The 14,744-nt window shown below is 31.6% G+C and overlaps 1 protein-coding gene across 1 annotated transcript in view; it reads left to right on the top strand.

The window, feature by feature from the left end:
* TMEM232 (transmembrane protein 232) overlaps nucleotides 1-14,744 on the top strand; it is a 154,570-nt gene that overhangs the window by 72,375 nt on the left and 67,451 nt on the right. The window contains exon 13 of the mRNA XM_015590346.1: nucleotides 7,607-7,854. Within this exon, the coding sequence (XP_015445832.1) occupies nucleotides 7,607-7,854 (248 nt within the window). The remainder of the gene's footprint in view (nucleotides 1-7,606; nucleotides 7,855-14,744) is intronic.

The raw sequence follows: 14,744 nt of genomic DNA, 5'->3' as shown, positions 1-14,744 counted from the left end.
GAATAACTTTTCACAGTTATATACCTTTCTAGACTTTATTTTTTTCTTGCACCGGTTTTGGTATTTTTATTCTAGAAATTTGTTCATTTCATCTGCATTTTCAAAGGTTATTTTATAAAGTTGCTCACAATATCTATGATATTTAATGTCTTTAGAATCTGTCATGATGTTCTCTCCTTTATTCTTGGCACTTATTTTTGCTTTTGTTCTCTTTTTAATGTCATGTCAAGGGTTTATGAACTTCGTTGTCGTTTAAAAAACAACTTTTGATACTCCTAATACTGACACTCTGTATTATGTTTTCTTCATTTCCTTAGTATCTGATATTGGTTTTATATTTCCTTCTGCTAATTTCTTTTCATTTAATATGTTGTCCTTTTAAGAACTATTGAACTATATTACTCGTCATTGAATTGTACCTATTTTCTTTTCTAATATGTAATTTTAGGTGTATCCTAAAAGTTGTGCTAAGTAAATATTTTGATAATCATTCAGTTCAAAGGAATCTCTAATTTCTATTATTATGTCTATTTTGAACCATAGGTTATTGAAGTTTAGGGCTTAATGTCCACATATATGGAAATTTTGTTGTTATGTTTTGATTTCTAGTTCGATTTTGCTGTGCTCAGTGACAATATTCTCATCCTTATAAAACATTCTTCTTTATTAAAAGTGTACCTTTTCTATTGTGAATAGAACCACAGTAGTGTTTTTTCGTTAGGGTTCTTTTGAATAGATTCTTTTGATTACATGTTATATGTATTTACATCTTTTTTTTCAAGCTCTCTTAATCCTTATATGTATATGTCTTTGGAGAAGCAGTATATTTTTAACCTGAAAATTATTGTCTTTATGTTTGGAACCTTATTCTATTTTTACTTAATATCATTGCAATATATTTGTGTTTATTTCTACATCTTATTGCTTACTATTCTATTTGCACCTCCTGTTCCTGGTTCTCTCTTTTATAAATTTCATTTTGTGCCTCTTTGGGGAAGTTTTTTTTTATTATTATTATTATACCCTTCCATCTCACTCTGTTTATTTGCTTAGTGATTACACATTCTTTTACCTGTTACCCTAGATGTTACAAAATGAATCCTTGGATTATTGAAGTTAATATAGAGATTTTATATTTTCCTGGACCATAAAATAGTCTTATAATATTTTTAACTCTTTTTATCTCTTTACATGCACAATCTTCCTACTGAGCATTTTGATTGTGTGTGTATGTATCTGGATGTGTTTTCTGTGTGTGTGTGTTTAGATATAAACATATTAATATTGTTTTATACACTCAATATTCTTTAGATTTACCCACATATGTACATGCTTCTTTCTTTACTTCTTGAATCTCTGACCTTCTATATGGAATTACTTATTCTTCTGCTCAAAGAAAACCCTTTTGTACTTTTTAAAATTTTCTTTAAAATTTTTTTTTATTAAATGTATTAGGGTGACATTGGTCAATAAAATTGCATTAGTTTCAAGTGTACAATTCAATAATACATCATATGCATATTGCATTGTGTGTTCACCACCCAAAGTCAAATCTCCATCATAATTTTTTTCAGTTTATTATGTTGGTATATTTTTAATGTTGAATTGTATAATAATACCATAAAGAATAAATAAATTAGGTTTCAGTAGTAATACTGTCTAAATTAACTCCTTACATTCTCCAAACCTAATTATTCAAAAGACCAAAGTAATTAGCATCTGTGCAGTCCTCAGTTTTTCTCTTTGTCATCCCTATGCTTATAACTCTGTTCTGTTATTTTTATGTGATCTTCTAATTTTCTTAAATTCCACAGCTGAAACGCTTTCCCCTTTATGCTTAATTTCTTTCAGGAAAATAATATTCATATTTATTTCAGATTTTAAATGCTACCGTCTTAAGCGATTTAGTAATGGTACTGTAGAAAAAGTTAAACAACGAAATATTCCATTTATGAATAAAACAAAAGAAAACAATTTCAAAAGAATGATTACATTTGGTCTATAGGTTTGTGTGTTTGAGCAAATATTCTGATATACAAAAATTGTATTTTCTTCTCTGGAATAGTCTGAATATTTTCTAGATCAGTTATTTTTACAGGTTTGTTTAATTTTACAGTAAAACATGAACAAGATAAACTCAAGATTTCCTTTTCTTTTTTTGAATTTTATTTTGGCACTATAATGGCAACACTTATTTATAGTAATAGGTTAGTTATTTACTCCTAAACATCCTTAATTTTTCTTACTTACTAATTCCCAAATTCCATTGAACCAATATACTATTGACCTGTGATACCTCTTTGGGCAAGTTTTATTGTATGAAATAGCTAGAAGTTGTCTTTTATAGTGATAAAAACTCTATCAGTCTTTAGATGCTGGCTTACTGCTCAACATGAATAGAAAACATCTGAAAAAAAAAAAAAACCTATACAGTGAAGGCTTGTGCCTCAGATACTTTGATCTAAAATAAAATGTGTATTCTACTCTGATTTCAGTAATGCAAGTATCTGTTTATAGCTAAGCCTTTATTTTTTCATTCCATTCCTAACACCTTTGACCCGGAACCTTTTCTCATGTAAGATAATCTTCATATTACCTACAGAGAGTAAAACATAGCCTTAATTGTAAACTAATATAAAACAAGAAGGATTTATTTTATAAGGATTGAATATGCTTGAATTTTTATGAAATTAAGTAGAAATTTTATCTTTTTATACTTTAAAAATAAATATGCAATTCATATGATAAATTATTGAATTTAATGCATAAAAGATTGTATTTAATATCTCAATTTATCTACATTACTAGTAAATCCATTACTAACTATATTATGTACTCTTGTGTTCTATATGTTTTTTTAAATCTGTTATAACATTCTATCATCCACAATTCTTGTTTTATTTGTTCATAACATTTGATGCTTAATGGAGGCCAGAGGAGAGGTGAGATATTTAATAGCATATTTGAAATGAAAAACAATTCTAAATAAATTTCTAAACATGAACCCTTCAACTGACAGATTCAATATAAACCCAACTGTTGCCGAAGTATTTGGGAAAGAAATCAAAAAGTGTCATATACTCGCAGTGGCATAATAAACAAATGTTAATTGATGTGCTTTGTTTGAAATACTTCCAGGGAGACTTGCAATGAGCAAGGCTCTTCTGTATAGGCAATTCAGCAGCATATGTTGGCACATCTAGGAAAAGTCATCATGTATAAATGCTTTATGCCATCTGGTATATGACCTAAAATATCAAAAAGAAATATGTACAGCTAAAATGAGTATGTGACTTTATTTGGAGTACCTTTGACTCATCAGGTAAAGCACTTTGCGTTTAACATTTCATGGTGAGATCTTCAGAATAAGGTTTGTTTTTATTCTTAATGATATTTCCATACCCCTAATGTACTCTATAAAGCATGAAAAAGAACAAACAACACTGTTAGTCTCTATTCTCTCAGTACCTATTTCTCTCCTCCTCCACATATGCCTCCTCTTTTAACATAAAATGGAAATTGTGTTTGGAAAGGCAGATGTATTTTTGGAAGAATATAGTTTTTTTAGATACTTATCAACAGAATTCTAATGTAACAGATACATTGTTTTAAGAGAACAAAAATATTTGTAGAGCTTTTACAATGCATTAGGCACTGTGTTAAGTATCGTACATATATTAACTCATCTAAACTCTGTAGCTCTCCTACCACCATCATCACCAATACAGATAGGGGATCTGAGTCTAAACAGGATTACAATAAGCGACTGGTGGTGGGTGCACCCAAGATTGAGCTTTACCCAAGGGCTCTGACATTTTTATTACACCGTGCTCTCTGCAATATTAAATATAAACAAAGAACTAATATTTATTGAAAAATTATTTGCATGCCAGACATTCTGCTAGAAAATATGCTCAATTTTTTTGTTTAATTTTTACAATGACACTGAAAAAAGAGAGTTTTATTATCATCCCATTTTAGGAATAAGGAAACATGCTCAGAGAGGTTAAGTAACTTGTGCGAGATCTCACAGGATATTCCCAACTAGTCCCTTTCTTAATCTACTACATCAATCCTTCTTACGCTTTAATGTGTATATAGGAGTAGGGCCTGAGATTCTGCATTTATAACATGCTCCCGAGAGGAAATGACAATAGTGAAGGTCTAAGGACCACAATTTTAGCAGCAAGGAGATACTCATGCCTCCCTCTTTTGTGAGATTTTATAACTCCTGTAGGAAATAGTCTTCTAAAGACTACCAGTGAGTCACTTACATTTAAATTTTGAGGTTTAAAGAAAAATATATATATAATTTTTTTCCACAAACAAGTTAAATATTCCCTGCTCTCAGATTTCTTAAGTACGGGTGGAGACAAAAAAGAGACACAAGAGACAGAGATAGAATTTGCTGCACACTGTGCTGCAGCAGCTTAACATCTTATTTCTTTCTCTTTCAAGCTCATGTCAAGGATAGTGTGAGTTAGCTTGAATCATGGTGTGTTTGCTACATTTTCCTAATTATTGATGGAAAATTCAGAACTCTGAAGAGGTTCTTCTTTTCTTTTGTATTGCTACTACACCATAATTCCTTGGGAGAATTTCCCCTGTGTTGACTTAACTACCTTCCTGCCAACCATCTTTACGCCCAATACAAGGACATGCCCCTGTGTATGGTTAGAATATATGTGTGTGAGAGAAATATTCTTCAAGAATACCACTTTCTCTTTTAATACTAAATCAGTAAAATTAACATAGATATTCAAAAATTGCCATGTGTTTCTTAATAAAAACGTCAAGTTTCAACAATGCAATAAGGAAAATCCTGAATTTTAAAGCCTATATGGGCATTGCTAAAAAATAAGGACCAATGATGAAATTGTAAATGTATAAATAATGTTTAAAGATGGAGTTTGAGGTAATGTTTATCAGCAGGCTAAAGAGTAGTAAATTCATGAATTAGGACTCTATTGTAAGTGGTGGTCATTACTATTTTGTGTATATCTACATCCAACAAATACAGACTTATATTTATGTATAGTTGGCATTTAAGTCACTGAATTGTAACATTAGAATAATGATTTTAAGAGAAAAGGGAAGACTTTTTTTAAAAAAAAGGTGACTATAGATGATAATCATGATCCTATCTGACACATCTGCTAACATAAAAGTGACAACATAACAAATTGTGTTCAGCACAGCAGAGGTTGGATCAAATCTTCTCTGGGTTTGTGGTGGGAGGAGCAGCAAAGGCTGGAGCATTAGCTCTCTATCTTAGGGAAACCTTGAAAGGAACTGACACCTGTTGAGCTCACTGTCTGCTAGACAGATCATCCTCTATTGTCTAAGTTAACCCTCACAGAACTCTGAAAGGAAGCTATTATTTCCATATCACAAATGGAAAACAAGATGGAACTAAACTAAGCACAAAATATAGGCCTGGAGAGGTTAATTCAATTTCCCAGGCTTACATTCTTAACTATTAAATGGAAAAGCCAGACCTTTTTTCAGATCTTTCTAACTGCAAATCTTATATTATTTCCTGGCTACTTTCTGCAGGAAAACAAACAAACAAACAAAACCTTTTATAGATCAGGAAACGATGCACTTGACTGAAATTTGAAACTACATTTCTTTAAGTTGAATGCCTTGGACATCAATGGGGGAGGCATTACCTGGGCTTTCAACCAGGGAAACCATCACAAAAGATGGGAAATGATCTCATTTTGCTTCTTGAGAGAACTGGCATCTGGATCTGGAACCTATCCAGTCTGGGAGGGAAGAAAGCAAGGAGCCAAATGAGGCATGAGGAAAAGGGCATCAAGATTCTATAATGCAGGGTCATGATACCTTGGAAAAAAATGTATTTTATCAGAAATTATGTCATGAGAAGATATTTTTGTTGTCCATTCATTTACTCACAAATTTATTCATTTATCACTCTCTTTGTAATGGAAGAGCTCATAGTAATATGTTTGAATAACACTACATATCGTTATTGATTTTTAAGTACCTTTTCTTATGAAAAATTAAGCCATAGAAGCTAAGCAGAATAAACAACCCAGGTATTGTGATTACCATTTTACAGATGAACCTGCAGAATTTGGGAAGTTAAATAATTTCTCAAAGTTATAACAGCTACTAAATGTCTTAGACACAGTTTCATTTGTTGCTTCAAATTAGATGTTCTTTCCAAGATTTCCATCTAGTTAATAAGAGTAAACATGATTATATACTGATTCTAACATCCAGGGATAATTGAAATCAAAGATATTTTAAGAAGACATATTAAATGAGAACTACTGACCAAGTTTTTTTTCCCCCTAAAACAGTAAAAATAAGGTTCTCTATAAATTTCAACATTAATTTTCTACCTTTTTGAAGTTATTTTGAGTATTCATTTCATTTTTTGGTGCTTAGTTACTTGTATGATTTTTTACCTTATTTTTTATGGATTTTTTTTGCATGTTATTCCTTCCCATCTTCTTTCACAATAATCCATATTTACTTACCTGTTTGCTGCTATTTTCTGCATTACTTTAACCCTTTATTTTTTTAGTATCATGAGATTGTTCTCATTTTTTTTTCCAACTATAATTTCATCTGAATCATGCAATAATCAGTCTTTAAGCAGTATTTTCATTGAGCCAAGCCCGATCTTGGAATTCTAAAGAAGGAAGTTAGATGTTCATATGCAGAACATTTTCCACTCCTTCATTTTCTACCGTAGTATTGATAGGCATATAAAATGAATCCTGAGTGACTAATAATGAGCTGTGTGAAAATGGATAATATTCAACAAAAAGTGTAAAAACTTAAATGAAAGGAGGCAGCATTCCATTTATTTATGAGAGAGAATTCCTAATACAAACTTATTGTGAACATTTTTAAAAGTATAATATATGACATTTTGAAACTTACATCTTCATTTATTATTACCAATTCTTGCCAGGGAAAATAGCCTCTGGCCATTATAAAAAAAGATGTAATTAAAAATCAGTCATGGGCATTATTGAACATAAATAGGAAAATACAGAAAATAGCTCTTTCCTGAGTAAAGATTGCATAAATATTGTGGAATTTTTGTGTTCATTTTATTTTTTTGATATTAGAATATGTTCAATTTAATCTAAATCTAAATCCTAGATACAAAGCCCTTTTTGTTTTCTAGTTAACACAAATTTTGTTCTATAGAAATTTTCTGTTGACTTCAAGGAAAGTTTAGATTATGCACAGAGCAATGAAATTCTTATTTAATAAAACATCTACATTACTTCAACTGCTTGCTTAATTTCTTTTAAAATAAATTTTGTAAATGCTTATGAAATTCTTCCATGGTAAGTGTACAAATTTAAAATAGAAATTATATCACTAAATTTTCAAATTTTATTTTGCTTAATTGTTTATTTCTTTAAAAATTGTTACGATTTTAAAAATCGTTTGGGAAACTATATATTTTTTTCTTATAAAGGTTATTTTTATTTGATAGGAAGAATGCAACATCAGTCAGAGAAAACAAACATACATTTTATCTTTTATTTAATAATACATCATTTCCCCCCGCATTTAATTCTATTTTAATTGGTTTCTTTTTCTTTCCTTTCAACAGGCTGAGTTAAATAACCTAATGGATCCTTTCACTAGATATGGTACAAAAGTTTCATCTAATGTAGGAGATGAAATTTTCTCCAAATATATAGGATGGAGAATTGCCAACACACTTTCCAAGCTATTCTTCTCCTTCACTGATGCCCATATTCTTCCTTTGAAAAAACCATTAATAAAACGGGATCAAAAGAAATATCTGAATAAAAATCAGCATTTCATGAAGAAGAGAGTTCTACATTTTACTCTGAAGTAAGTAAAGCGCTATTCAAAATAGTCCTGTTATTCTAACACATCACATTTCAAAGTCATAGAAATTATATATAATCAAGTGCCACATTATTTAACACAATTTCTCTTTTTTAATTCAAATCTTGGCTCTACCACTTCTTAGATATTTTATCATGAGCAGGTACTCACTTCTCAAAAACTGTTTCTTTTTATTTAACATAGATATTATTATATAATATAAATCAATGTTTCAATACGTGAAAGCCTCCTTCCCATTGCTTACCTTCATTTGCCTAGTTTGCCCTCATCTTTCTCTATCACTAATTGCTTCCAGGGTCTATTAAATATAAAAAATTATAAGTACATTTTAAATTTCTCTCCATTTTTACGTGAAAGTTAGCATCCTAAATATACTGGTTGCATTTTTCACTTAACTTCATTTTTTAGAAATTTTTCCATGCCGATACTAGAGAATGTTCTCATAATTATTATTTTTAACTATTATGATGTTTTCCTTAGTAAGGATGTACTAAAATTTATTTAACCAATTTCCTGTTGGTTGGCATTTGGTTGGTTTATATCGTCTGCTACTACAGACAAGCACAAAAGTAACCTTTCACATTTATCTTTTTACACATGTATGATAAATTCTCAGAAGTATAATTGCTGTGTCAGAGGGCATATCCTTTGTAATGTGGGTAGATATTTCCAAATTGTCTTTTAGAGGTGTTCTACAAATTTAATGTATGAGATTGCCTGTTTCTCTTTAGACTTTCCAATAGATAGTGTTGACAAACTTTTGGGTTTTGACATTCTGAAAAGTGAAATATAGTTTCTAAAATTAGTTTTTATTTTTATTTTTCTTAAGTTGAGTGGTTTGAACACCTTTTATATGTTAAAAGGTTTTTTTTTCTTTATATGAGAATTAACTCCTTACTCTTTTGCTCATTTTTCTATTGAGTTTTTATCTTTTTCTTTTTGTTTGTAAGAACTGTTTATCTATTAATCTATATGTCAGTTTGTCTATGGTAAGATCTATAAATATTTGTCTTTTCCACCATTTTTATTTATCTTTAAACTTTGCTGATATTGTTTTTTGTCATACAGTCATTTTTCTACATACTATAATTTATAAATTTTTCACTATGATTTATAGATATTTTGATCTATTTTGAAAGCTCTTTTCATTTTAAGATTTAAATTTTGTCACATTGTCTTCTAGTACTCTTAAAGATTCATTTTGAACATTTTAGTCATTGGTCCAATGAAAGGTTTTTTTTAGTGTATGGTATGAGGTGTCTCTCCAGATGGCTATTCAATTGTCCCAACAACATTTATTGAGTTATCTACCTCCCTTGACATTTAAAAAAAATGTTAAATACTATCTTTATTGAAAAACTGAATTCCCACTTTTTTTTCTATGTTCCAAAGTAGTTTCAGTAATTTGGAATGATCTACTCTTTCAAACTCTGGTAGAATTTCCTCTTAAGACATCAGTACCTTATGCCTCTTGTAAGGGTAGCTATTTGTCAAATTTTCCTATTTTATATAGCTATTGGCAAGGCTCATATTCAGCCATAATGCACAGGTACAGCTAGATTCAGTTATTATTGTTTGAGGCACCTGTCATAAAATTATCTGGCATATCAATCCTGAATGTCAGTCTCTTTCTTCTTAAGTCAATTTTAGCAAGTTATGTTTTCTCTAAATATTATTTTCATCCCATTTTTCAGAATTTATTGGGCCATAATTGAAAAGTAGCATCTTAAGATTCCTTTTTATTCTCTCTGTTTCTGTGGCTGTTCTGTCTTCAGCCAATTCTTACTTTGTGTGTTTGTGTTTTGTCTTTTATATTCTCTTTCATTAGTTTTAGTGTTTCATCTATTTTATGTATTTTTTTTTCAATGAACCAGATTTTGTATTTTAACTCATGTATTTTTGTTCTTATGTCTATGAATCTGTTACTACTTCTATTCTTTGATCTATTATGTGGTTCATTTTCTAATTTCTTAAAGAAGATGCTAAATCATTTTCAAAATTTTTTTCTTCAACATTTGTCTAAATCATTATTTGAGTTCCAAAATTATGGGACTCTTGTTGCCCAAAGGCAGACTTTATTGCAGGCATTATAATTTGGGTGGAACAAGACTAGGCAGGCTTTCCTTTTGTACACAGTCAACAGAAAGATAGACACATACTTGAGAAGAATTTTGACGGAGATTTAAGAATTTTTAAAAGAATTCTAATATCAATGAGGAAGATATGTAAATTTGAGAGTAAGTATCACACAGCTTGTACTTTAGTAGTTTCAAGTACAGAAATAAATATTATAAAAATATCCTTCACCATATATTATAAATATTTATAAGACTGCAATATGATCAAGGTGCAATGAAAATGCCAGCTTTAAATGTCACAGATATTACTATTTACTTTAGAATCCCCAAATGTCTTTTGTATATTTTCGAGGACAACAGACGTGAAAGAAAAATCAATCTGAGACCACAAAGAGAGGACATTGAACAAGTATACTATGGTTTCTCATTCATGGGAAGTTAAAGAAAGAGATAGTAAGGAAGAAACTAGAAAACAAGAAGAAATTGGATATTGACAAAAGGAGATTAAAGAAACAGCAAGTGAAAGGATAAATAGATGGTGAAAAGGCAGGTGGAGGTGAATGGTGCCTGATGGGACACATAAAGGAAAGACAGAGAGAAAAGGAGACATATTGAGAATGCTTAAAATAGCAGAATAGAGAAATAAAAGTTATAAGCAGAAAGATAAAAGAGACCAAAAGGAAAGGGAGATGAAATAAGTAAGGGGAGAGACATGCTGAGAATGAAAGATATGCACATGGTTTGGAGTAGGGGAACAGAAGAGACAAAAGAGGGATGGGGTTAAGACCCAAAGAGTCCTATAGGCTTTGAAAGATTAGTAAATTAAGCTTCTCATCAGACCCTACAGTTCATTATGTAAATGACAATCATTCCTCACTGATCTTTGAAAATGTTATCTCCTTATCTTTCTTTCTTACAGCTCATTATAGGTCCTAGCAATTAAACTTACAGTCCTTGAATCAGATGAGAGAGCCATAGTGTCACAGCCATCTGGGCATCTCTCTAGAAGAAACACCTCAGTGTGGCACAGCTCCCAGGGTGACTTTCACGTTGCACCATTCACACTGTAGAGCATGTGAACAATGCCCCCTGGAGTTGTGCATATTTCTGACTCCAGCTCGGGGTGTACTAATCTCTGGGTACAACAGAGATGAATGGAATAGGGCTGTCGCTCAATAACATCAAGACAAAAGTGAGGTCAGGCCTGGCTGAACAGTCTCTATTTTCTATTAACAGTATGTGATAATGGGACACACCTGCTTTTAAAAAAGTTGTTGGAAAGCAAATTTAAATCTAAACTATGCATTGAAAATATGTCACTGGCTCACTAAATATTAACTATAGGAGATTTTATTTTTTCCATTTGTTGATTCTGCATCTATTCAGCAGTCCCATAGCTAGTTCCATTTGTTAGTTCTCCATCTCCTCCCACTTCCAGGTCCACAAACTGGACTTAATATATTTAATGAATATCTGAGCACGTTGAAGTCCCATAGGTAAAGCACAAAGGTATAGTTTAAAGCCCATTATATGCTCAGATCATTTTCACTTCTGAAAGGTCTTCATGAATAGGGTCATATCACCAATTCCTTGGCAAGTATTCCTAGAAATCTCCAGTTTGTGTTTTCAATAAATAGCAATGTGAAAGACAGCAAGAAGGCCAACATTTAAGAGCTCCTACAGAAGAGGTGGCACATTTAAAATGTAGGAGGACAGAAAATTTAAGATATGTTTCTTTATTGCCTTGGAGCACTAAAGTATATTTATTTCAGTGTGTAGATTTGCAAATTTACTAGTAAGGATAAAATGGGAGCTTTTGGGGAGGGACAGGGGACGCTTTCTTATTGATAAAGCATCTGCTTCATTTCATGACCTATAATTTGTTCCAAAAACATTTTTCCTCACTTGTGTTTTCAGCCTATAAAATTCTTTGAAATCAGGAATTCTGTTTTTTATATGTTTATAAACATATATTTTGCTCTGAATGACTTGCAGATTTGACTCCTTTATAAAATTCTTCAAAAGAAAATTCATTATTTTGCTTCTATATATTGATTTTTTTTTTATTTTGGTTTTAAGTTAGTGGAACATGCTGTTGGATGCATGCTCTTTTTGCCCCTCAGCAGTTTTTTAAAAATGAAAAAATCATTATGGTTTTTTACTATATCATAAAAGCTGCAGCCAAAAAAAAAAAATAAAGGCATATAGTATAGTATTTTCAAAGCACAGTATTTTCATTTTCCTTCTTTGTCAGTAAACCTATCTTAAATTTACCTTAAGGCTGAGAATTCAGAATGCCGAAGGCCAAATTTTCAGAAACCAATTCCCACATCTGCACTTTTGGGTTGTGTAGATTCTGAGGTTTCTTGTAAATGTACTTTCTAAGCTTATGCCTTGAATCACTAAAAATCACAGCTATTTGCACATATGTGAAGACTAGGAGGATATTAACCTAAAACTTTATCTCTGATCATACTTAGTCTGCTCGAAATTTTATGTGAAAAGACTTCATTCATAAGACCAGCACCTGGAAGAGATCCCAGGTGAAACTAACACGAATAGACTAAGAATATTCGTTGTCATTTAGGCAAGAAATTTTACATGGCCGACTTCACAAACAGAGTGGTTGTACTCAAGGCTACTGCGTGTCCTCCACAGCCTCCTTTATAAATGGAGCTATCTCCCAAGTAGTAGAACTAGAAGGCGCTAACATTTATTGAATGGTGACAAAGTGGGGAAAAGTAGATACCACAATGTCCCATGAGTGAGGCTAAGGAGCAGGCTTTATTGGAGAGAGCAATAGTCAGTAAAAAGGGGCACGCGGTCCTCTTTTTTCATTATCTCATTGAGAGATGTGCTGGAGTCAAAAGAAGCAATCGAGCATTCACGGGGTCTGCGTTTTGAGGGAAGAGACCCTGCCTGACTGTTAGTCTATGTATAATGTAATATAAATATGAAAACGACTTTTTTAACAATGAAATAATGAAAACATTTTAGTCTCAGTTGCCAAGCCATCTGAAGTTGGGCATCAGCTGGATAGGAGATACTAGAAGTGCCAGTGGCCCCAAATCTGGAGCCCTTGGGAAGTGCTCTTAGAAGGAGGCCATTGGACTCCTTGGGAAGTTGGGTTTGGGAGAAACTCCATCAAATGGGAGACTCTAAGACCCCTGTTTCTAGCAGTGAGTTACCAGGCAAGTCAAGATGAGTCTCCAGCGTCAGAGCTAAATGATTCTGTTTGCCACCCACATGAAGGCATTTTATAAACAAGGCACTGTGATGAACACGACCCTCGGATGTAGATATGATTTTTTAACCCGTTTTATAGATTTTATATATCTAGAAAATCTCCATTTTATAGATGCAGATACTGAGAGGCTAAGTAATTTGCTCAAAGAGTCACAACTACTATATGCAGGAATTTGAACATAAACAAATGCATTCTGACTCCTTACTTTCTTTCCCCTCATGTGAATTTTAGTTGCTTTGTTTCCCCTGATGTGAACTTCAGTTGATGATAAAGACTTGAGCAGTTGTTAAAAACTTATCCTCAGATCATATGAAAAACTTTTTTTTTATTTATTTTTTTTTCAGTTTCTGTCTCTTGGTTTTCAGAACTTAATTTTGATGAAGGGACATTTTTTTCTGGGTCTTGGCATCTCTCTAGTTAATATTAGGAAATCTCCGTCAAGGAAGAAGCACTTTCCAGGGAGTCAGTGTGATTTTGACTAAAGCCAATGGAGGAAAAAATATACACATATAAAGTATATTTCATATAATGTGTAAATAATATATCATATATAATATGTTATGTATTATAATTATACACATATTATAACTATATAATTATATATGTACATATACAGAGAGGAAGAGTGGTATTACAAAAAGAGTTTTAACAATTCTTTGAATTTTAAAAAATTGATTATATCATCAGCTTAGATCATCTAAAGTGTAAAAACTTCTAGAGATTGAAGTGTTCGGAAAGAGTAGTAATACAGTATACTGTATATAATATATGTATATCTATGTACACACAGGAGAGATGAATTTCTATCTTCTAATAAAACATTTGCGTATATCAAAATACCAAGAAATTACGAAGGTAGATTGTCAGTTAGATGCAAAACTCAATGGCCTTTCTGGTTATTTCACAGGCTTATAGGACTTTAAAAATTTTTACTAGTCTTGCCAATTCTTTTTTTGAAGACAAGATTTGTTAATGATACATTGATATCATTAGCAATGGCACATTTTCTTCTAGCAGTTTATCCCACAAATAAGGTAGAGTGATATGCACTTAAGGGATTAATTTCTCCCCACAACACTTTTAAGCTCTGTACTTCATATACTCCATTTTCATTTGTGAAAGTAAAACACAATCCAAACAAGTTAACCAGACTATGTGAAAATGTTTATGCCAAGGACTGCTATGAAATCAGAGATCTCAGAGCAGGTTTAAAATATCCTCTGAACAGGCTTCAGGTGTTTTGCGACATGGAGCCCAATAGGGAATAGCAACAACCAGGAGAGTGTGATAGAAGACACCAATCAGGAGAATGAGAGAAGGTACCAGGATTGTGTGAAAATTGTGACACATCTCATGTCTTCATGCATGTCTTCATTATCTCCAAACTATATCGCTGCTACATTTCTAGAATTTCTGCATTTGTTTATAAATTTGGTGTGTGCTGTAGATATGTCGTTCTTCCCAAAACTCTAATTTTCACATTTTAAATTCCCTTTTAATTTGTTTTTTTTCTTTAATCTTCCAGCTCCTTCTTAAAAGCATGTATC

Source organism: Pteropus alecto, unplaced genomic scaffold (genome assembly GCF_000325575.1).
Source record: "Pteropus alecto unplaced genomic scaffold, ASM32557v1 scaffold20, whole genome shotgun sequence".
In the NCBI taxonomy this organism is placed as follows: Eukaryota; Metazoa; Chordata; class Mammalia; order Chiroptera; family Pteropodidae; genus Pteropus; species Pteropus alecto.
Note: the sequence above shows the minus strand (reverse complement) of the source record. Positions and strands in the feature narration are given on the sequence as shown.